This window comes from Scyliorhinus torazame, chromosome 5, assembly GCF_047496885.1.
Source record: "Scyliorhinus torazame isolate Kashiwa2021f chromosome 5, sScyTor2.1, whole genome shotgun sequence".
Taxonomy (NCBI): Eukaryota; Metazoa; Chordata; class Chondrichthyes; order Carcharhiniformes; family Scyliorhinidae; genus Scyliorhinus; species Scyliorhinus torazame.
Window position 1 is genome coordinate 100,573,211 of NC_092711.1, and position 25,355 is coordinate 100,598,565.

Consider the following 25,355-nt stretch of genomic DNA (forward strand, 5'->3'; position numbering starts at 1 on the left):
TGACCGGCTGAGGATTTCCACCCGACCGTCTGAATCCTGAGTTGTCATCGGTACTGCGCATGCTCTAGACCACGTGGGAGACCGGGCTCAGCCCCGCCCCCCATTCACTCCGATTGGTTCGTGGACCCGCTGCAACCACTCGGTCCTCCAGGCCCAATCCTCTCCTGCTACTGGTCCACAGCTGCCGTCAATCACTTCATGGGCATTGTGAGCTGGAGCATGCGCAGTGCCGATGCTGGGCTCGGCCGGGAGGGTCAAAGAGGTGAGTTTTAAAGAGCATCTTAAGGTATTCATCTGAGGAAGGAGCAGCGCTCTGAAAGGTAGTGTTTGAAACAAACCTGTTGGACTTTAACCTGGTGTTGTCAGACTTCTTACTGTGCCCACCCCAGTCCAACGCTGGCATCTCCACATCATCTTAAAGGAGGTAAGTGAGGTGGGGGCGGGGAGGTTTGTGAGGGAATATAGTGCTTGCGGCCGAGGTAACTTAAATCCATGGCGGAGTAATTGGAATCGGAAGTGCACAAGAGTCCAGGATCAGAGCAGATATCTCAGGGGGTTGTGGGGCTGGAGGAGATGACAGACACAGGGAGAGATGAGGCCATGGAGGGGATTTGAAAACGAGGGTGAGAATTGATTGGGAGCGAATGCAAGTCTCGGAGCACAGGGATCATAGGGGAAAGGAACTTGCTGTGAATTAAGACATGGGTAGCAGACTTTTGGATGGCTTTAAGTTTACAGAGGTAGAGTGTAGTAGAGCAGTCAGATGTGTAATGGAGTTGTCGAATTGGGAGGTGATGATGGCAAATTGCCTTAGTATCTTAAAAAGGTTGGGGGTTACAGGTATAGGTGGAGCTGTGGGCTTAGCTGGGGTGCTCTTTCCAAGGGCCGTTGCAGACTCGATGGGCCGAATGGCCTCCTTCTGCACTGTAAATTCTATGAGGTCAGAAGCTCATATTGGATCAAGTGTGAAACCAAGTTTACAAAGAGACTGGCTAAGTCTCAGACTGTTGCCAGGGAAATGGATAGAGTTGGTATTCAGGAATGGAGATTGGAGCAGGGACCGACCAGTGGATTCAGTCTTCTCCATATTTGATTGAAGTTATTTAGTCAGCAGGAAGAGAACCAGAATGAGCTCTAAGTCTGATATCCGGTATAACTTAGTTCGAGAGGGAGAGGAAGAACAAAGGAAACCCTGGAAGATTTGGAGAAACAATCTTCACGTCAAATCTCCACATGGTCTGTTCTGGACACAAGGTTCACCTCTGTTATTCTAATTGGTCAGTCAGGGTGATTCAGATTAATGTCTGTCACAAGTCATGAATGAAGTGACTTATAAAGCATATTCTTGCCTCTAATTATATAACTTTGGTAAAAGGATACAGAAATAATGATCAAATACTTTATTTGGATTTCAGCCCCAGGGAGGAGGGGGGAGTGTGTGAGACAGGGATTTACAGTTTTGGGGACAGAAGAGAGAAAAAAAATGTAACGCAGAAACTGGAATTGTCTGTTCTGAATTTCTATCTTGCACTGATAGTGTGGCCTTTGTAAACTCCTTTTCCAGGGCATTAGGAGAAGATTTTCAGACAGGAAACACAAACAAAACATCACATGAAGATCTGACAGTGTCACTCAATTGATCAGGACCTGAATATCCTCAGACAATAAATGTGGAGTGAAAAGTGTTTGTTCTGTTTGTGGGAAAATATTTCAAACATTAGTGTGACTGGAAAAGCACCGAGACACACCCGCACCTGAGTGAGTGTGTTCCAGTGAACTGACTGTGGAAAGAGCTTTAACCAGTTACACAGCCTGGAAAAACACCACAACATTCACTTAGGGGAGAAACCATACACGTGTTCTGTGTGAGGACCAAGCTTCACTTTATTGTCTAAAGAGGAAACGACAAAGACACTGACTCCATGGAGATACCGTCGAAACTGTGGGGTATGATTTTCGCTTTGGGGCTTTCCAAAATGCGAGATGTCCCGGGTTCATATCCCGGACGAGCTCTGCAAAGCGCTTGACTGGGGAGGTGATGCTGTAGTGGTATTGTTACTGGATGAGTAATCCTGAGACCCAGCACAATTCTCTGAGAATGCAGGTTCAAATCCCACCACAGCAGATGCTTCCATCGTGGCTGGTATTTGAACTCGAATCCAATAAATCAGGGGCAGCACAGTAGCACAGTGGTTAGCACAGTTGTTTCACAGCTCCACTGTCCCAGGTTCGATTCCCGCTTGGGTCACTGTCTGTGCGGAGTCTGCATGTTCTCCTCGTGTCTGCGTGGGTTTACTCCGGGTGCTCCGGTTTTCCCCCAGTCCAAAGATATGCAGGTTTGACGGAGTGGCCATGCTAAATTGCTCTTAGTGTCCAAAAGGATTAAGTGGGGTTACTGGGTTACAGGGATAGGGTGGAGGTGTGGGCTTGAGAAGGATGCTCTTTCCTTGGGCCAGTGCCCAAGGAAAGAGTGCCCAAACTCAATGTGCCGAATGGCCTGTTCTGCACTGTAAATTATATGATTGTGGAAGTTTGATGTTGAACAGTTTAGTGAGAATTGGGTCAAAGGAGCAAAGGGTAAGTCTCACAGACAAGATGCGCGCTGAGAGAGCATGATGGGAGACAGCAGGAAAAGAGGAGAAACAATGGTTTCTGACCCGTGTGAATTCGCTGGTGTTCAGTGAGCATGGATAAGGACTTGAATTTCTCTTCACAGGTTGTGAATGGCGTCTTCTCAGTGTGAACTCGCTGGTGTAACCGAAGGCCAGATGACTGAGTGAATCTCCTCTCACACACAGAACAGCCTTTCCCATGTGTGAACGCGTCGATGGATTTCCAGCCTGGATGAAGAATTGAATCCTTTACCACAGTCCTCACATTTCCACGGATTCTCCATGATTCTAGTTTCCCTGCGTCTTTCCAGTTTGGACAATCAGTTGAAGACGAGTACGCTTTTTTCCCCACTGCGAATCGTGTGATGATTTTTACAGGCTGTTTAACTGGTGAAAGCTCTTTGTACATTGAGTGTACTGGAACCTCTCACTCCAGTGTGAGTCTTTATGCTTTTCCAGTCGCACTGATGTTTTAAATGGTGTCGCACAGACAGCACGGTAGCATTGGGCAGCACGGTAGCATTGTGGATAGCACAATTGCTTCACAGCTCCAGGGTCCCACGTTCAATTCCGGCTTGGGTCACTGTGCGGAGTCTGCACATTCTGCTCGTGTGTGCGTGGGTTTCCTCCCACAGTCCAAAGATGTGCAGGTTAGGTGGATTGGCCATGATAAATTGCCCTTAGTGTTGGGTGGGGTTACTGGGTTATGGGGATAGGGTGGAGGTGTTGACCTTGGGTAGGGTGCTCTTTCCAAGAGCCGGTGCAGACTCGATGGGCCGAATGGCCTCCTTCTGCACTGTAAATTGAAGAATAAAGGGATTAAGGGTTATGGTGTTCGGACCGGAAAGTGGAGCTGAGTCCACAAAAGATCAGCCATGATCTCATTGAATGGTGGAGCAGGCTCGAGGGGCCTGATGGCCTACTCCTGTTCCTAGTTCTTATGTTCTTATGTAAAATCTATGAAAACATAATCATTTCTCCTTCTAAATTCAATGATTGATGATATTCAGGCCGTGGTGACTCAGTAACTCTGCCAGATCATGCTGAGATGTTCAGTTTGAGCTTCCTGTTTGTAAATCCACCCATTCTAATGCACTGGAAAAAGAGTTTACAAAACTTTAAATAGAGGAGTGAAATTCTGAACATACAATTCTATTTTCCATGAAGCATATTTTCTTCAATTGTACCTGTAAAGCAGTAAATCCTAATCCCATGCACTCTCACCTCCCGGGGTGGATGCAAAACCCGGGGTGACGAACAGTCCCATATTTTACTGGAATGTATTTGAGTCCATTGTCTCAGACTGCGTGCTGCCTAGATGTTGTCTGTCACATAGATTGGACCTTTCTCAATGCACAGAACCATGTTCCTTCCTGTTTCTGTGTCCCAGAAACACAGACACTTACCCGAGGCGGCCTGCTCCCAGCTCTGGCAGAACGCCAGTCTTTCAGTGCAGACTGTGCCTGAATTTTCACCAGGAGAGTTGGTCAGCTTGGCAAACCCTGCACATCACCTTCACAATTCTTTTCCTTACAGTTTACCCCCTCCCTCCCCTCAGGCTGGGTTCAGTTCTCAAGCCCCCCTGTGCAAAGTGAGAATAAAGTCAATTAATTAATAATTTTTCCTCCTGATCACTGGGACCCTGAAGCCCCGCCCACTCTGTTCCTTCACCAAGTTGGCCGCATCTGAAGCCAACAATCCCCGGGAGCTGGAAACCCGGGACCGGCAGGTTCTTATTGGGGGTTTGGGGTCTCCAGCGACCTGCCCACCTGCCAGGGTTTCCTTCCTTGCCAGAGATCAGAGTCCTCATTTATTTGAGTGCAAAGTGGAAGCTCTTATTTATTTTCCCCCTCCCCCATCCTCTGATGTGAACATCCTCCAGTGTCTGAAGCAGGATGGTGCCCGTTAACCTGGGCCTGTTCCCGGGAGGGAGAAGCCCCGCAGCTGCAAACCAGGGAGCTGACAATGATTGTAAAGGGTTTGCGGATCCACAAAGTGTTTCCAAATCCTCCCACCCACTGCCTGACGCTGACTCCGCTTCTCCGGGACAAAGAACACGTCGCCCAGGCCAACACTTGGATTGCGCATGCTCCTAACTCCGTCTCTACGCCTACGCACTGGTGTCCATCTACAGCAGTTGGATTGCGCATGCTCCTAACTCCGTCTCTACGCCTACGCACTGGTGTCCATCTACAGCAGTTGGATTGCGCATGCTCCTAACTCCGTCTCTACGCCTACGCACTGGTGTCCATCTACAGCAGTTGGATTGCGCATGCTCTGTATCACAATGCCCAACTGATTAACGGAAGTTCTGGACCAATAGGAAGACGGGGCGGCACTGACCTTCCAATCAATCGGTGTGAATGGGGGGGGGGGGGGGGGGGGGGGGGCTGAGCCCGGTTCTCCCTTATTGGCTGAACCTCTGCATTTTTGAAAGCGGATTTGTCTCAAACCCCAGGAAAAAACTGGACCTTTCTGTTTGTAGCTTTAAACAGATGAAACCCTGTGGGTGTGGAGCAAACATTTCCACATTTGTTACTGAAGTGTGGAAATATGAAACTATATTCACACAATTCAAGGGCTGACTTCAAAAAAGAACAGGGCAGAGAGGGAGTACCGATCCAGTGACTTTGGAGGGGCTAGGACCGGAGCCACGTGGAACACAATCAATTCAAATTAAAACGGTGCGGGATTCACCGAGTCCATGATTGACTCACGGGAGGCTGACATGCTGTGGCCGCATATTGGATTGGATTGGATTTGTTTATCGTCACGTGTACCAAGGTACAGTGAAAAGTATTTTTCTGCGAGCACCTCAACAGATCACTAAATACATGGGAAGAAAAGAAAATACATAATAGGGCAACACAGCATACAATGTAACTACATAAGCACTGGCATCGGATGAAGCATACAGGGTGTAGTGTTAATGAGGTCAGTCCATAAGAGGGACATTTAGGAGTCTGGTGACAGTGGGGAAGAAGCTGTTTTTGAGTCTGTTCGTATATGTTCTCAGACTTCTGTATCTCCTGCCTGATGGAAGAAGTTGGAAGAGTGAGTAGGCCGGCTGGGAGGGATCTTTGAGTATGCTGCCCGCTTTCCCCAGGCATCGGGAGGTGTAGATGGAGTCAATGGAGGTTTGTGTGATGGACTGGGTGGTGTTCACGACTCGCTGAAGTTTCTTGCGGTCCTGGACCGAGCAGTTGCCATACCAGGCTGTGATGCAGCCCGATAGGATGCTTTCTATGGTGCATCTGTAAAAGCTGGTAAGGGTTAATGTGGACATGCCAAATTTCCTTAGTTTCCTGAGGAAGTATAGGTGCTGTTGTGCTTTCTTGGTGGTAGCGTCAACGTGGGTGGACCAGGACAGATTTTTGGAGATGTGCACCCCTAGGAATTTGAAACTGCTAACCATCTCCACCTCGGCCCCGTTGATGCTGATAGGGGTGTGTACAGTACTTTGCTTCCTGAAGTCAATGACCAGCTCTTTAGTTTTGCTAGCATTGAGGGAGAGATTGTTGTCGCTACACCACTCAACTAGGTTCTATATCTGCAGCCTGTATTCTGACTCGTCGTTATTCGAGATCCAGCCCACTGTGGTCGTATCGTCAGCAAACTTGTAGATGGAGTTGGGACCAAGTTTTGCCACGCAGTCGTGTGTGTACAGGGAGTAGAGTATACACATTACACTCCCCACACACACTCATCCCAGCCAACAAGATGGCATTGGTTGCACTGGAGTGCCTCCATCCCACTGATGGGTCAGCTAAGTCCCAAGGGCACCTAGGGGAGTGCCCTGGGGGACACCCATACGATCTGTGGTGCTAATTTCACAGTGGGCAGTCCCCGGCGAGCGCAGCTGCATGGCTACTTTGCAGGCTGCAGCAATTGTGCTCTGTGCCCATCCACCCTCACCCCATTGTGCACCGCCTGGCCATCCCCTAGTACTCCCCCAATCCTGGCAGAAGTCTCCTGGCCAGCAACACAACTGTCAGCAAACTATGGCAATGTTGGACACTTTCCATACCCCCTCTTGCTCAGCAGCCCGAAGCCTGTTTCACGATTTTTAAAAGCACAAATGAACCTCACCGTCGAGAATTCAGGCCTTTGGAGGCGAATCATGGAGGCCCCTGAGAATACCGGGTTGGCCCTGCTAATGATATGCAAATGATGTCAAGGCGACAGAGAATTGTAATTTTTTTAAATATAAATTTCGAGTACCCAATTCATTTTTTCCAATTAAGGGGCAATTTAGCATAGCCAATTCACCAATCCTGCACATCTTTGGGTTGTGGGGCGAAACCCACGCAGACACGGGAGAATGTGCAAACTCCATATGGACAGAGACCCAGAGCAGGGATCGAACCTGGGACCTTGGAGCCGTGAGACAGCAGTGCTAACCAGTGCACCACCATGCTACCCTGAGAATTGCGATTTCCCTTGAAATAGGTGCTCGCCACAATTTCAGAGGCGGAACCGATTCTCCGCCCAATCGGGTTTCGCGATTCCGCCGTCGGCCAACGGAGAATCCCACCCTGTTCAAAATGATACAAAAATAACTGGTTGTCTTTACGAAGGAGATGGACGCTACCCAGGCCATGTAGGCAGACTAGAAAGCCCTGTCCATAAATAGGTTTAAAATTGATAAGGAGGAACTGTTGAAGTGAAAATGTATATTTCAGGGGTGCTGAAATGATTCGCCAGTCTTTCCAGGAGGTGCCAGACTGGAGAATTACATATCTTACACCTTTATTCAAAAAGGGTTGTAAGGATAGCTCCAGCATATAGACCAGTTAGTTTAACACCAGTTGTTCGGTATGCTTCATGAATCAATTATTCCAGATAGAATTAATCGCCACATGAAAAATGAGTGCTTATGTGGACGACCAGCATGGATTTCTAAAGAGAAAATTATGTTTAATTAATTTGCTGGAGTTTTTTGTGGAGGTAACCGAAAGGATTGATGAGGGAATTCTGTTGATATCATGTACATGGACTTTCAGTAGGCATTTAATATAATGCAACACAACAGGCTTGTGAGAAAAATTATAGTGCGTAGAATGAAAGGGCCAGTAGCAATATAGATACAAAAGTGGTTGAATACTAGGAAGCAGAGAGTAACAGTCAATGGATATTTTTCAGGCTGGAGGAATGTTTGTAGTGGTGTTCCACAGTGGCCTGTATTTGGACTCTTTCTTTTCCTGGTGTATATTAATGATCTAGATTGATGGTCTGCAGCGGACAATTAAAGTATTTGCAGATGACACAAAACTTGGAAGGATTACGAACTGTGAAGAGTACAGTGTAGAGCTTCAAATTGGACAAAGACAGGCTGGCGGACTGAGCAGATGGTCGACAGATTGAATTCAATGTGGAGAAGTGTGAGGTGATACATTTTGGAAGGAAGAACATAGAGAGACAATATAAAATAATGGATAAAATCCTTAAGGGGATGCAGAAGCAGTGGGACCTGGGTGTATTTGTGCAGAAGTCATTAAATGTGACATGATAGATGAAGAGAGCAGTTAAAGCATATAATATTCTGAGATTGATTTATAAGGCCATTGTCGTGGAAATTATAATAAAGACAAATTCCTTGAGGTTCGATTTAAGGAAATTTATTTACACAAATATATTTGCAGAGCGAGAGTGTTCTGGCTGCAAAGCCAGGGCACTGCACTCTGAGATTCGACCCAAGAAAGCTTATTTTTAGAGTCTGAAATAACAGCTTGAAGTAAACAGCCATGTTTATATTAAATAGACCTTGGAAAGTATGTAAGATGAAATGCGTAGTACGTATGTTCTTGCCCTTGGCTTAAAAACAACTCGAGTACACATTTTGTTATCTTTCGGAGGACACTGTGTTGTCATAATAAGGCCGAGACCAGAATATTAAGCAGTATTTCGTTTATGTTACCTGACTTACTTATTTTCGTTCAAAAGCAGTGTTGAACGATAGTCAAGCATTTCTCAGCATGCTTCTAAGTTGGCAACTCATTAATTTCCCTTCCACAGCCATGGACTACAGGAACAAGCTGGTTGTGTTGAACGTGCACAAGACACTTGTTGGACCTTAGCTGGAATATTGTATACAGTTCTGGGCGCCTGACTTCTTCCAACTAACGAGAGGCGACCCAGGGATAGGTAATAACAGTTTCATCATAATTCAAGCATTGAGAGAACTATCATAGAGAAAGCTCTGGACTAGCACCTTCCCCTGATACTCTTTGGCTTTCCCAATTAAATGTTAATATCACCTGGCTGGAGTGGGTGGGGCAGGGGGTGGGGATCAAGAACCGAATTTCAGCCTGGCCACAGTCCACAAGCACGGTGACCATCTACATCTCGTCCCTGTTGGAAAAAAATCAAGCACAGTATTTATTCACAATCTAGTTATCGGACATTTTTCTTTTCATTTTGTACCTCACACATTTATCCCCATGGTAACACAGATACTGTGCTTCCTTCTCTCATTTGTGAATAGCCAATAAATGACTTGTTCCTCCCAATTTATCCAGATCATCATGTGGAACTTCCCAATTAGTCTTCCTTTCGCTCAGCCAGATTAGTTTGGACACAGGTTCAGGTGTTGACGAACATCCTGGGGTTTCCTCAGCCACCAGTAGTTATTATGAATATATGGAGGACATGAAAGAGCAACACTCCCCCAATCTGATCCCTAAACAAAATTAATTCTTTTGCAAGACATCAAGATGTAATGCATGTCAAATTAGAGCCACATTGTGATAGAAAACCTCATCATGTAGGATGGGTGAGACCTTACTAAGAGGGCAGCATGGTAGCATTGTGGATAGCACAATTGCTTCACAGCTCCAGGGTCCCAGGTTCGATTCCGGCTTGGGTCACTGTCTGTGCGGATTCTGCACGTCCTCCCCGTGTGTGAGTGCGTTTCCTCTGGGTCCTCCGCTTTCCTCCCACAGTCCAAAGATGTGCAGGTTAGGTGGATTGGCCGTGATAAATTGCTCTTAGTGTCCAAATTTGCCCTTAGTGTTGGGTGGGGTTATGGGGATAGGTTGGAGGTGTTGACCTTGGGTAGGGTGCTCTTTCCAAGAGCTGGTGCAGACTCGATGGGCCGGGTGGCCTCCTTCTGCACTGTAAATTCTATGATAATTACTTGCTGTGAGGGACGAGGAAATGTCTTTGCGATGGTGTCCCACCTCTGCACCATCACATCAGGGTCAGGGTCCTGAAAAGTTTTAAAATCAGGTCTAACTGGAGTCTGTCATACCGATGCCAATGATTGTGTTTTATCTTTTGGGTCAGTCTGTCTGGTTATTACCATTACCCCCTTCACTAACTCCAGCTGCTGATGTACCTTCACCTTACAAATAACAATTTGTCCTGGACTCTGATCAGCAACATCCCAAATCATTCAGAGTTTGGAGTGCAGGATGAGTGATTTCCTTTCTGCTGTGCAAAAGCTGTGTGCGGTTTTTTTTTTGCCAGAGAAGTATGCTTTCAGTGAGGGAGTTATACCTAATGGAGATTTCAGAATAGTTGGTAATTTTATCAGGAACGATTTCAAGGGCTGTGATTATGATGATGTCAAAGAACAAAGAACAAAGAAATGTACAGCACAGGAACAGGCCCTTCGGCCCTCCAAGCCCGTGCCGACCATGCTGCCCGACTAAACTACAATCTTCTACACTTCCTGGGTCCATATCCTTCTATTCCCATCCTATTCATATATTTGTCAAGATGCCCCTTAAATGTCACTATCGTCCCTGTTTCCACCACCTCCTCCGGCAGCAAGTTTCAGGCACCCACTACCCTCTGTGTAAAAAAACTTGCCTCGTACATCTCCTCTAAACCTTGCCGCTCGCACCTTAAACCTATGCCCCCTAGTAATTGACCCCTCTACCCTGGGAAAAAGCCTCTAACTATCCACTCTGTCTATACCCCTCATAATTTTGTAGACCTCTATCAGGTCACCCCTCAACCTCTGTCGTTCCAATGAAAACAAACTGAGTTTATTCAACCTCTCATAGCTAATGCCCTCCATACCAGGCAACATTCTGGTAAATCTCTTCTGCACCCTCTCTAAAGCCTCCACATCCTTCTGGTAGTGTGGCGACCAGAATTGAACACTATACTCCAAGTGTGGCCTAACTAAGGTTCTGTAAAGCTGCAACATGACTTGCCAATTCTTATACTCAAGCTTTCACAGCCGCACATTGTCACAGGCCACATAAGGGCTTTCAGAAGATGAATGTTCATTGTAACCCAGATGCTGCGACTGCTCCACACTCTTTATGTGAGATCATAACATCATGGCCCTTAGTTCTGGCCTGAATTTATTTGGTAGACTCTGCTTCTACCAGTACAGGCAGATCTCAAATAAATACATTTGTCTCTGTTCCATTGAGTCTACAGCACAGGGCCAGGCTGGTCAGAGCAATTGGTCTGTATCAGTATTTATGCAACACAATGTCAACAATACATAATACATTTCCCCTTTTTACTCTTTTGAGCAACAGACTATGGGTCAAAGTAACAAATCAAACAATTGAATTAAGTGAGTTGGAGAAGCCCTTTAAAGGGACAACAAAAATCTAAACCCCCCGAAGGATAGTTACAAACTTCAAATCATGCTGTGGTTCTGGGGGAAATGAAGAGCTGCAACCCCCGCGGTGCCCACCGATCATGGAAATTCTCAGCCGTGCCGGCAGACACCACGTGCTCTCTCCAGGGACACCCGGCTGTGAACATAGCCGTGGAAGAGCGGCGACACCCCCCCCAGCCTAAACCTGTTAATGGCCAGTTTGGCCAGGCTCAGAGTTCCACCTTCTCACCACTCAGGCTGAAGAGGTTTCTCATCAAATCCCGATTAGATTGGCTCATTAGGCCTCAGCATTTCTTGCTGGGTGTAATCTGCCCATTCAGACATCATTCTGGCATACTCTCCTGCTTCTTCTCCGGGCCTTCTCGATCCATCTTATAATATGGAGACATTAGCTCAACAATCCTATGAAGTAAACTTTAGTCTAGTCTCGTGTCACCGAGCTGAAATCCAGTCTTTCTCTGACACATTATTCTTAATGTCATCACGGACAGGTTAAGAGTGAAAAAGTCAACTGTTAAGCAGTAATGATGTGGCGATGCCGGCGTTGGACTGGGGTGAGCACAGTAAGAAATCTTACGACACCAGGTTAAACTCCAACAGGTTTGAACAGTTCGGTCTATGGGGACAAAAATCACTTGTTCACCCTAACCTGTTGAGACCCCAATGAGTTCACATCTCACTGTCGTCACTGTTGTCAATCACACCCAGGACAGAACTGTGGTGGAGGGCCCGTACTATTTAGGTGCTGTATTAATTGACTTCATATATTTGTTACGTTGGCCCAATATTACCAGTCACAATCGGTTCGCAAAGCATGATTTATATCCCAATATAGATTTCAATGGCGGGTTAATCACCCAACATGCACTGCAGGTGAGAATGTGCGCGATCCACATTACACAACTTCACACATGCGCAGAGTCCGGCTGTGACTGGAGCGGACTCAACACTGTGAAAGAACACCCCACTCAGGTCCACCCCACCCAACGTGCACATCCTTGGAGATGAAGGAGCAATTTAGCATGGCCGATCCACCTAACCTGCACGTCTTTGAACTGTGTGAGGAAACCGGACCACCCGGAGGAAACCCAAACAGACACGGGGAGAACGTGCAGTCTCCGCACTGTCACCCATCTGAAATGGGTGACCCCTTATTTTGCAACAGTGACCCCCTTGTTCCAGATTCTCCCACAAGAGGCAACATCCTCTCCACATCCACCCTGTCAAAACCCCTCAGGATCTTATATCGTCCAATCCAGGTTTTACCCAAAACTTTAAATCTGTGTCTCGACTGCTTGTACGATCAGTGAATGGAAACAGAGTTTCTTTGTCCACCTGATCGAAACCTGGCATAATCCTGTGTCCCTGAATCAAATCTCCCCTCAACCTCCTTTGCTTCCTGAAGAGTGGTGACCAGAGCTTTATAAAGATTCGTAGAATAGAATTAGAACCATAGAATTCCTACAGTGCAGAAGGAGGCCATTCGGCCCATCGAGTCTGCACAGACCCTCCAAAACGGCACCCCACTCAGGACCACTCCTCCACCCTATCCCCGTAACCCGATCTAACGTTTGGACACTCAGGGGAAATCTTTTAGAATGGCCAATCCACCTAACCTGGACGTCTTTGGACTGTGGGAGAAAACCGGAACACCCGGAACCCGGAAGGAACCCACTTAGACACGTGGAGGAAGTGCAAACTCCACACAGTCACCCAAGGCCGGAATCGAACCCCCTCCCTTAGATCTCCAGTCAGCCTCTCTTCGAATGAAAAGAGCCCGTTTCTCTAATCTCTCCTGGTAACTAAAGCCTCTCTTCCCTGGGATCATCTCAGTGAATCTCTTCTACACCTCTCCATGGCTTTGACATTCTTCCTGGTGTAAGATCCCCAAAACCTGATCTAATATTCCAACTGCAGCCTCACCAATGATTTGTACAGATTTACATGACCTCTGTCCGTTTTGTACTCCACACCCAGAATTATAAAACTTTGGATCCATTGTGAATTTTAAACACTTTATCAACTTGTCCTGCCACACTTGAAAGTTTGTGTATCTGAAACTCCTTTTAGGGTTTTGGAGACATTAACATAACATGGCTGAAATACATTGACATCCAAAGTCTGATATAATGTGTGTTATGGGACAGAGAAGTTTAATCTGAATTAGAAACTCAAGCAGGCTCTTCACTGCAGACAGGTCACCGTGGAAACGCTGATCAGACATTCCATTCCACAGAATCGACTCATTGGAAACTCGAATCGGATCGGGTGGGGCGGGGGGGGCGGCCAGCGGGCGGGGGGGGGGGGGGGGGGGGCGGGCCCGAGGACAGAGTTGTCTGTTATTAACCTCACCATAAACCGAAACCAGAGTGAATAATGGAACAGATTAAATTCTAATGTGTGATGTTTATAGCTACAGTAATGGAATTATCAGAAATAATAGAATTAACAGGCAGGGTAGTTTAGGGAGAATGAGGAAATAACTAAAGAAACGTAACTGCTGGGAACCAGAGAATGTGTCCTTGTAAATCACAGATTAGAGAAATTCCTGCTGTCTTTTCCTCACTTGCTGCATGAACTGTGTTCCGTACTGGGCCCCAAACCTCAGGAAAGATACATTGCACTTGGTAACAGTCCAGTACAGATTGACCATGAAGAAGTGAGGCTGGTGAACTGAGTGACTCCCTTCCCACACACGGAGAACATTAACGGTCACTCCTCAGTGTGAACAGGTCGATGAATCTCCAGGTCTGATTAAATCCATTCCACAATCCCCAGATTTCCAAGATTTCTCCCCAGTGTGACTACATATTGTTCGAAAGGTCAGATAATCGGCTAAAACATCATCTACATTCAGACCACGTGAACTGTTTCTCCACACATTGAATAGGGCTCTTTGCTTCCATGGTTAAAGGCTGATGATGTTCATGGCCAAGGAGGGATTTGACAACATGAATGCAAATTTTATAATGGAGGCATTGCTCATTCAGAGCCAGTGGAGGTCAGTGAGCACAGGGGTGATGGTGAACAGGACTTGGTGTGAGAAAACACACAGTGAGCAGAGTTTTGGATGATCTCCCATTTCCATGTGGGGTGAATGTGAGAGGCTGGACAGGAATGTGTTGGAATCAAGTCTAAAGGTAACAGGGGCATGGATGAGGTTTCAGCAGCAGCTGGTGTGGGAGTGGACAGGTGACATTATGGAGACTGAAATATCTGTTATTAGTGATGGTGTGGATATGGGGTCAGAAACTCATCTTGGGGTCAAATCTGACACGGAGATTGTGCAGAGTGTGGTTCAGCCTCAGACAGTTCCCAGGGAGAGGGATGGACTCGGGAGTTCGGGAACGGAATTTCTAATGGTGACTGAAGGCAATGGCTTTGGTCTTCCCAATTTTTAATTGGAGGAAATTTCTGCTCATCCAGTACCGGATGTGGGATAAGCAGTTTGATCATTCAGTAACAGTGGAGGAATGGAGAGGGGTGAGGTAGAGCTGAGTGTTGTCTGTGTACATGTGAAAACTAACACGGTGCTTTTGGATGATGTCACCTCGTGGCAGCATTTAAACGGTCTCGCGTCAGTGTGAACTCTTTGATGGGACACCTAATCCCGAGAACATTTAAAGCACTTCCTGCATTTAAAAGGTCTCTCATCATTGTGAATCTGCTGGTGTGTCAGCAGTTGGGATGAATGAGTAACCACCAGGGCCCATCTCCATGACAACGTGGCATGCTTTGCTGGGTTCCAAACAGAAATGGCAACTAAATATCTTCAAGCTTCCAAACACCCTTTCACTCTGTGATCCTTGTGCAATTTGAAGCCAGGTATTAGCAACAAGGCTCAAAGAGCATCAGCCCACTGGAGGCAAAGTGGTGAGACCGGTCAGTCCAGCAGAAAGAAACCCTCTGACCATCCCCACTGACCACCTGTCAGAATGAACAAAATGCAGTCCTGGGTGTAGAGCAGAAACAATAACAGCAGAATCTAACCCCTGTAATCGATTGTGAAATTGTTGGTGTCACAACAGGTGTGGTGAAACATGCAATCCCGTCTCACATTGAGAAGTGGACGGCCTCTCCCCAGTGTGAACTCGCTGGTGTCTCCGCAGGTTGGATACGGCAGTAAATCCTTTCCCACATTGAGAGCAGGTAAACGGCCTCTCCCCAGTGTGAACTCGCTGATGTCTCTGCAGGTTGAATACTCGAGTAAATCCTTTCCCACACTGAGAGCAGGTGAACGGCCTCTGCCCAGTGTGAACTCGCTGGTGCCTCCGCAGGTTGGATACGTCAGTAAATCCTTTCCCACAATGAGAGCAGGTGAACGGCCTCTCTCCAGTGTGAACTCGCTGGTGTGACTGCAGGTTGAATACTCGAGTAAATCCTTTCCCACACTGAGAGCAGGTGAAGAGCCTCTGCCCAGTGTGAACTCGCTGGTGCCTCCGCAGGTTGGATACGTCAGTAAATCCTTTCCCACATTGAGAGCAGGTGAACGGCCTCTCTCCAGTGTGAACTCGCTGGTGTCTCCGCAGGTCAGATAATGGAGTAAATCCCTTCCCACATTGGGAGCAGTTGAATGACCTCACCCCAGTGTGAACTTGCTGATGTGTCTGCAGGGTGGATAACCAAGTAAATTCCTTCCCACACTGAGAGCAGGTGAACGGCCTCTGCCCAGTGTGAACTCGCTGGTGCTTCCGCAGGTTGGATACGTGAGTAAATCCCTTCCCACATTGAGAGCAGGTGAATGGCCTCTCTCCAGTGTGAACTCGCTGATGTGTCTGCAGGGTGGATAACCGAGTAAATCCCTTCCCACACTTGGAGCAGGTGAATGGCCTCTCCCCAGTGTGAACTCGCTGGTGAGCCTGCAGGCTGGAGAACTGAGTAAATCCCTTCCCACATTTTGAGCAGGTGAACGGCCTCTCCCCAGTGTGACTGCGTTGATGAATCTCCAGCTGAGATGGGGCTCTGAATCCCTTCCCACAGTCCTCACATTTCCACGGTTTCTCCATGTTTTGGGTCTCCTCACATCTCTCCAGGTTGGATGATCAGTCAAAGCCTTGTCCACAACACGGGTATGGTCTCTCCCCACTCTGAATGTTGTGATGTTTTTCAGGCTGTGTAACTGGTTAAAGCTCTTTCCACAGTCAGTTCACCGGAACTCTCTCACTCAGGTGTGTGTTGTGTGGGTCTCGGTGCTTTTTCAGTCACACTGACGGTTGAAATATTTTGCTGACAGTTCGGGGAAACATTTTTCCTTCTAGATTGAAAGGCCGATGATATTCAGGATCCAAGGAAGGGAGTGACTGTCAGATCGAGACGTGATGATTGAGATTTCTGTCTGTAATTCCTTCTCATCTAATATCCTGTAAAAACAATTTACAAAATTCATCACTGTCAGTACAGGATAGAAACTCAGAACAGACAATTCTAGTTTCTATGAAATATTATTTCCTCTATTGTTCTCCAAAAGCTGTAAATCTCCATTCCACACACTCTCCCCTCCATTCTTACTCTGCTGTATCTAATATTCACCCTCCTAATTCTCCTGAAGGTGCTGGTTCAGGCTGACTGACACATCCCAGCTTACAGCTTCCTGTCCAGGGGATCATAACAAATATGAGCTGCAGTCGGCCATTCGGCCCATCGAACCTGAACCATTCAATGGGATCATTGGTCAATCTACCTCAGCACCGTTTTCCCACACTATCCCCCATATCCCCCGACGTCTTCAATATCTAGAAACCTATCAATCTGTATCTTGAAAATACTTGATGACTGAAGCTCCAGAATCCTCTGGGGTAGAGAATTCCAAAGCTTCACCACATCCTCGAATAAAGAAATCCCTCCTCATCTCAGCTTTCTCTCCATTTTCCTGCCAGTTCCCCATAACCCTGCGGGGGGGGGGGGGGGGGGGGGCATGTGACACTGGCATGGGAGTAGCTGATTTTCTGCAGGTTCTGGTGCCACTCACCTATAATCTGTCACTTATCCTGATCGCCCGGCACTCATCTACCTAATCCTGAATTCATATTTGTTATGTCCTGGAAGACTTCAGGGTTCGGTCTGGTAGGATTATGCCAGAAAAAGTGAAGAAATGCACCAATAAAACAGCGCAGGTGGATTCAGCGGAAATGGAGCCCCCTTTTCAACATGGCGGCCTGACACTCGGGAGGTCTCTCGACCCAGAGCTCTCCGGAGCTCTCTGGGAGGCGGCGAAAATGATGACTGCTGATATTATCCGTGTTATTGACCAGAGGTGGAGTGTGCTGACTCAATATCTGTGAGCTCATGAGGCCCAGCTGCAAAACACCATGAAGAGGCTCGATGATCCGGAGGAGAGAATCCTGAACGTTCAGCAAGATGCCTCCTCAACGGGGGCAAGAATTCAATCCTTTGAAAACAAGCCGAGTGGCTGGCGGAGGTCCTGTAGGACTTGGAGAACTGAGGGTCGGAGAAAGAACATCCGAGTCGTCGGCCTGTCAGAAGGTGTGGAGGGTAAGGCTCCCGTCAATTCTTCGAGGACCAGAAGCCATGTTTTCTCAAGCTGGATGTGAAGCCTGGGTTTTTCAAATTAGAAAGGGTGCATTGTATCTCTGAGGCTGAGGGATAGTTTTCATCCCAGGCCTGTAATCATTCACTTCCACAACTGGAAAGATCGCCAGAAGGTCCTGGAGACTGGTACGGTGAGGTGGCGTCTGGCCCCAGGAGGGAGGGTGGATTCAGGACTTTCGGCAGCAACACAAACAAAGCATTCATGCTTCGATGAAGTTCAAAGGCAGCTCAATCCTGTGGGGAGTGAATTACGTCAGGCTTTATCGTGAGACCCGAAAAATGGTATCCAACAACTCCGTCAAGTCTTTCAGGAATCCAACTATTGCCTTGGCCTTCATCAAATCCATGAAGGGCAAGGATCTGGAGGGATGGTTTGCATCTCGGACTAACTCAGGTTCTAATCCGGACTCTTTCCCTGTCATGGTATTCTTTTTTAAAAATTTAGTGTACCCAATTCATTTTTATTCCAAGGAGCAATTTAGTGTGGCCAATCCACCTAGCCTGCACATTTTTGGGTTGTGGGGGCGAAACCCACGCAAACATGGGGAGAATGTGCAAACTCCACACGGACAGTGACCCAGAGCCGGGATTGAACCTGGGACCTCAGCGCCTTGAGGCTGCAGGGCTAAACCACTGCGCCACCGTGCTGCCCCTGTCATGGTATTATTGTCTGAACTTCAGAATCACAGAAATACACATAGGGACAGGAGTAGGCCATTCAGCCCCTCGAGTCTGTCCTGCCATTTAGTGAGATCATGGCCTATCTGTGACCTAACTCCATATCTCTGAATATCTTTGCTTAACAAAACTCTACCTCAGAATTCATCTTGACAACTGATCGAGCTTCACGTGCTGTTTGTGGGAGAGAGTTCCAAACCTCTACCACCCTGTGTGTGAAGAAGTTCTTCCTAACATCTCTACTGAATGGTCTAGCCCGAATTTTTCGACAATGATCCCTACTTTTAGAATCTCCAACCAGTGGAAATAGTTTGTCTTTATCTACCCTGTCTTTTCCTGTTAATATCATAAATACTTCAATCAGATCACACCGTAACCTTCTAAATTCTACCGAACGCAGGCCTAATTTGTGGTTGAAACTTTGGGTCAGAGCCGCTGCAATCTCTCCCTCGCCTCCCACAGCATCCTGGGACACAATTCACCCAGACCTAGTAATCTAATAATCTTATGGGCGGCATGGTAGCACAGTGGTTAGCACTGTTGCTTCACAGCACCAAGGACCTGGGTTTGATTCCCGGCTTCGGAATCTGCATGTTCTCCCAGTGTCTGCATGGGTTTCCTCCAGGTGCTCCGGTTTCCTCCCACAAGTCCCGAACGTTGAGCTTGTTAGGTCAATTGGACATTCTGAATTCTCACTCTGTGTACCCGAACAGGCGCCGGAGTGTGGCGACTAGGGGATTTTCACAGTAACTTCATTGCAGTGTTTATGTAAGCCTACTTGTGACAATAATAAAGATTATTATGAATGGGCCAAAGGGCCTCTATTTGTGCTGTAAAGAGAGGGAATGAATGAGAAGGACTTTACAGAGAAAGTGCCAAAGCCACAACACTCACCAGCTCGAAGGACACACCTTAGCTCCCTTTCCAATCTGAAAGCAGCCTGAGCTGGATTTACATTCCCCTTAATTGATCATTGCTGGGTGATAATCCTGTACTTCCTCACCTCACACCACTGTGACAGCACCTTCACTACACAGACTGCAGCAACTGACCAAACATCACCTTCCCAGTTATTCCTGAAGGCACCGCCTTCCCAACCTGCCCCCTTGCCTGAGGTGCGGTGATCCTCAGGTCACATCACCGCCGGTCAGCTCTCTCCCGGGACAAGGCCCTGGTTCACAGCCGCCATCTTGGGGAAGCAGAGCGCATGCGCTGGCGTCTCGGTGATGCAACAGCTGATGGGCGGAACCTGAAGATTTCTGTTCCCAGCCGGGTCCTAGTGCCCGGCGAATATTAAAGTTCAACAGTTTTTCACCCACTCCCAGGCTGAAGCTGATGTTTGTGGGCTGGAGGTATCTCTGAATTACGTAGACATTCAGCGTGAGAGGCTGCAGCCTCTGTATAGCGACCTGAAGGGGGTTATACAGCGTTTGATTACATTTCGTGGTCCTTTCCAGTCATTTATCAGGATGTTTGTGTGATATTTCCTTGCCCTCAAGTGTGATTTTTCTTTATTTAAAATACATTTCAGCAGCAGGCTTACTGGTGATTTTTAAAGGAAAGGTTATTTATTATCACACTATTTCCCTGGATGTTTGAACATCTCAGTCTCTCGTCTCTTTCACACTCACTGACACATACACAGAAATTAGTTACAGATCAACTAATTAGTGGGCAGCACGGTAGCATTGCGGATAGCACAATTGCTTCACAGCTCCAGGGTCCCAGGTTCGATTCCGGCTTGGGTCACTGTCTGTGCGGAGTCTGCACATCCTCCCTGTGTGTGCGTGGGTTTCCTCCGGGTGCTCCCACAGTCCAAAGATGTGCGGGTTAGGTGGATTGGTCATGATAAATTGCCCTTAGTGTCCAAAATTGCCCTTAGTGTTGGGTGGGGTTACTGGGTTATGGGGATAGGGTGGAGGGGCTGAACATGGGTAGGGTGCTCTTTCTAAGAGCTGGTGCAGACTCAATGGGCCGAATGGCCTCCTTCTGCACTGTAAATTCTATGATAATCAAGTTGAAGCTGTAATGATGAAAATGGAATGTAGGCTGCAATCTTTATATCGCTGCAGGCCTGTTGTCTTCTTGTTGAGCAGGTCCTTTAGTTGGAGTGAAGCGCTTTTAGAAATAAATAATTATCATGAGGCTCTGAAGCTTCTTGTCGGTGAATAGCCAGGACATTGGTTCTCAGGTGGAAGGACCTGGAAGCTGGAATAAGTTCAGTCTTGTGTCTGCACTGGCAGACATTCAGCTCTGCTGTTTCAGCTGTTTCCTGCTGCTTCAGATGCTTCTCACACACACTTTTGCTTTGTTCAGGGTTTATTGTAATGCATCCCTGACGATTAACTGCAGGGTTACAACTCTGAGACCCAGAACACCCCGATACAATCGCAGTTTACGATGCTCACTCACTCACTCTGTCCCAATTCGAGCTCATTCTCCTGTCCAACAGTCCAACATCCAACAGTCCAGAGATTTCATTTTCCTCAAATGGTGGTTCATCCTGACACAACGAGACATTTAAACTTCACAGGTGGCTGCAAAGTTTCCTTATTCAGGTCCGTGTTAAACTAAATATTGGTCACAGAATCGGATATTGCCCACAGTTTAATGTCCATAATAACCTGTTAAGTTGCAGCCATCTTGACAGAGTTTGTGGATCTTACAGTCTATAATATCTAGTATCCTTGTGCCGAATGTGACATCTTGAATCTACTCTTGGGTCTGGTTAAAACAGTGCATTGTAGCTGGGTGGGATGGGCGGCATGGTAGCAAAGTGGATAGCACTGTTGCTTCACAGCTCCAGGGTCCCAGGTTCTATTCCCAGCTTGGGTCACTGTCTGTGCGGAGTCTGCACATTCTCCCTGTGGGTTTTCTCCGGGTGCTCCGGTTTCCTCCCACAAGTCCCGAAAGACGTGGTGTTAGGTGAATTGGACATTCTGAATTCTCCCTCTGTGTACCCAAACAGGCGCCGGAATGTGCCGACTTGGCCCTTTTCACAGTAACTGGCGGTGTTAGTGGGGGGGTTACTCTGGCTGCCGACTTCTATTCCGTGGTCTTGTCTGTTCCCAGTGGCCCTGCAGAGGGAGCATGCGGTACCCGCCGGAATGCTTGACACCTTCCACAACCAGTGTATACCTCAGCGGACAGAGTGTTTCAGAGACACTGGGAACAATATTCTGGTTCAGTTAGGAAGGTTCCCGGCACTTTTGTTGCGATTTCTAGTTGATTTTGGTCTTTTATTTTGACTGGACCACATGCTTGGGGAAAGCAAGAGAGGAAAGAAGGTTTGATGGAAACTAGAATGATCTGTTGTGAACTTCTACCCTATTCTTACAGTGATCATTTTTGTAAACTTCTTTTTCGGGCATTAGGACGGGAGGATTGGCAGCTGGGCAACTCATACCAAATATAACATCGAGATCTGACAAGTCACTCAATTCATTAGGATCTAAATATCACAAACTGTCAATGTGCTTGTCTGTTCTGACTGTGGGAAGTGATTTCAAACATCAGTGTGACTGGAAAAGCCCCGAGACACACACACACCCGAGTGAGAGTGATCCAGTGAACTGTCTGTGGAACCATTTACACAGCCTGAAAAATCATCTTGTTTCCTCTTGTGGGAGAGTCTAGGACAAGAGGGCATAATCTCAGAGTAAGGGATTTCAAATTTAGGACAGAGATTAGGAGACATTTCTTCTCTCAGAGGGTAGAGAATCTGTAGAATTATTTAGCTGGGCAATCCTTCTTTATCTGGGAATCAAACCGTTGTCTAATTGTCCCGGCAGTTACCAGGCTCCTGTGAAGTCCTCCAGCTGTTATTTTAACGCAGACTTCAACAATCTATTTTAAGTAGGTTTCTGTTCAATTAATTCATTGTGACTGTCACATAACCACATTTTCACTCTGGAAACTTAAACCAGCTGCTTTACATTCAATCAGGAACATCCCAGTTTTACACCAATCTCTGATTTGACAGCACGTTTCCAGCATTCACCATTGTTCTTCCTGACTCTAAACGCAGTTGTAAAGGAGCTTCTGTTCCGTGCCTAGGAGCTCTGAACCATGAAGAGAGCGGCTGGGACACATTTCTCTCACACCTCAGGATTAACCCACACCGGGACTTTGCTGTCAGTGAAGAGAGGTGTCTTTTATCCCTCTCAGTGTGACCCTGAAGGACTGTGTCCAGGCTGAAGTTCTGTTCCTGCCATGTGATCCTCCTCCAGATTGTCCTTTCTGAGCTCCAGCCAGGTGCTGTTAAACACTCAGGTGGGAAAGACAAAAATCTGCAATATTTCAAACCAAGCTTATTTATTTCACATTTATTCAGAATATTAAATCTCATCAGCAGATTAAGACTGTCAAGAGTGAACCTGATTCAGTCCTGGACGTAATTAGCAGCATCAATCAGAGTAGAATCCAAACCTTGTAGTCGCTTGTGTGTTAGCAGGTGGGATGACTGAGTAAATCCCTTTCCACAGACATTACAGGTGAACGGCCTCTCCACAGTGTGAACTCGATGATGTTTCAGAAGATAAGATAAATGAGAAAATTCCTTCCCACGTATGGAGCACATAAACGGCCTCTCCCCAGTTTGAACTCTGGCATGTCAGCAGGTTGGATGACTGACTGAATCCCTACCCACACACAGAGCAGGTGAACGACCTCTCCCCAGTATGAACTTGCTGGTGATTCAATAGGTTGTATGAACGAGTGAATCCCTTCCCACATTCAGAACAGGTGATCAGTCTATCCCCTGTATGAAGTTGCTGGTGTATCAGAAGTTTGGATGAATTAATGAATCCTTTCCCACAGTCAGAGCAGGTGAATGGCCTCTCCCAGTGTGAATTCTCTGGTAGTTCAGTAGGGCACTTGGACGGCTGAATCCTTTCCCTCAGAGCAGGTGAACGGTCAGTCCCCAGTGTGAGCATATTGGTGTGTTAGTAAATCCTTTTTGTTTGTAAAGCTCTTCTCAGTCAGGACAGTTAAAAAGTTTGTGATCAGAGTGAACACGTTGATGTGTCTGCAGGTGGGATGACTGAATGAATCCTTTCCCACACAGGGAGCAGGAGAACGGTCTCTTCCCCAGTGTGAATACGTTGATGTGTCAGCAGATCCTTTTTACATTTAAAACTCTTCTCACAGTCAGGACATGTAAACGGTCTTTTATCAGTGTGAACAAGTTGGTGAGTCACAATGTGGGATGACCGAGTGAATCCCTTCCCACACACAGGGCAGGTGAATGGCCTCTCCTCAGTGTGAACTCGCTGGTGTGTCAGAAGGTTGTATGAATGGGTGAATCCCTTCCCACAAATGGAGCAGGTGAACGGTCTCTCCCCAGTGTGACTGTGACGATGAACCTCCAATTGTGATGGGTAACTGAATCATTTTCGACAGTCCGTACATTTCCACAGTTTCTCCATGGTGAGGGTGTCCGCATGTTTCTCCCGGTTGAAGCTTTGTCCACACACAAACAGCCGTTTAATTTCTCCCTGCAGTGAATGACGTGAGCCTGTGTAACTGGGTAAAGCTCTCTCCACAGTCAGTTCACTGGAACACTCTCACTCAGGGAACATAGAACATTACAGCGCAGTACAGGCCCTTCGGCCCTCGATGTTGCGCCGACCTGTGAAACCACTCTAAAGCCCATCTACACTATTCCCTTATCGTCCATATGTCTATCCAATGACCATTTGAATGTCCTTAATGTTGGCGAGTCCACTACTGTTACAGGCAGGGCATTCCACGCCCTTACTACTCTCTGAGTAAAGATCCTACCTCTGACATCTGTCCTACATCTATCTCCCCTCAATTTAAAGGTATGTCCCGTCATGCTAGACATCACCGTCCGAGGAAAAAGGCTCTCACTGCCCACCCTATCCAATCCTCTGATCATCTTGTATGCCTCAATTAAGTCACCTCTTAACCTTCTTCTCTTTAACGAAAACAGCCTCAAGTCCCTCAGCCTTTCCTCGTAAGATCTTCCCTCCATACCAGGCAACATTCTGGTAAATCTCCTCTGCACCCTTTCCAATGCTTCTACATCCTTCCTATAATGCGGCAACCAGAATTGCACGCAATACTCCAAATGTGGCCGCACCAGAGTTTTGTACAGCTGCAACATGACCCCATGGCTCCGAAACTCAATCCCTCTACCAATAAAAGCTAACACACCATACGCCTTCTTAACAACCCTCTCAACCTGGGTGGCAACTTTCAGGGATCTATGTACATGGACACCGAGATGTCTCTGCTCATCCACACTGCCAAGAATCTTACCATTAGCCCAGTACTCTGTCTTCCTGTTATTCCTTCCAAAATGAATCACCTCACACTTTTCTGCATTAAACTCCATTTTCCACCTCTCAGCCCAGCGCTGCAGCTTATCTATGTCCCTCTGTAACTTGTAACATCCTTCCGCACTGTCCACAACTCCACCGACTTTAGTGTCATCTGCAAATTTACTCACCCATCCTTCTACGCCCTCCTCCAGGTCATTTATAAAAATGACAAACAGCAGTGGCCCCAAAAACAGATCCTTGTGGTACACCACTAGTAACTGGACTCCAGTCTGAACATTTCCCATCAACCACCACCCTTTGTCTTCTTCCAGCTAGCCAATTTCTGATCCAAACTGCTAAATCACCCTGAATCCCATGCCTCCGTATTTACTGTAGTAGCCTACAGTGGGGAACCTTATCAAACACTTTACTGAAATGCATATACACCACATCAACTGCTTTACCCTCATCCACTTGTTTGGTCACCTTCTCAAAGAACTAATAAGGTTTGTGAGGCACGACCTACCCTTCACAAAACCGTGTTGACTATCTCTAATCAAATTATTCCTTTCCAGATGATTATACATCCTATCTCTTATAAACCTTTCCAAGATTTTGCCCACAACAGAAGTAAGGCTCACTGGTCTA

The 25,355-nt window shown here is 47.0% G+C and overlaps 1 protein-coding gene across 9 annotated transcripts in view; it reads right to left on the reverse strand.

The window, feature by feature from the left end:
* Positions 1–13,582: 13,582 nt before the first annotated feature.
* The window catches only part of LOC140419195 (uncharacterized), a 46,997-nt gene continuing 35,224 nt past the window's right edge, over positions 13,583–25,355 (reverse strand). For 5 of the 9 annotated variants that reach the window (XM_072502979.1, XM_072502978.1, XM_072502977.1 and 2 more), the window contains one exon: positions 13,583–16,556. In XM_072502979.1, the coding sequence (XP_072359080.1) occupies positions 15,216–16,202 (987 nt within the window). In that variant the 5' untranslated portion in view covers positions 16,203–16,556 and the 3' untranslated portion in view covers positions 13,583–15,215. Of the gene's footprint in view, positions 16,557–17,164; positions 17,980–19,426; positions 20,377–25,355 lie in introns of those variants that run through there. The other 4 variants (XM_072502973.1, XM_072502974.1, XM_072502972.1 and 1 more) reach the window with 4 other exon arrangements.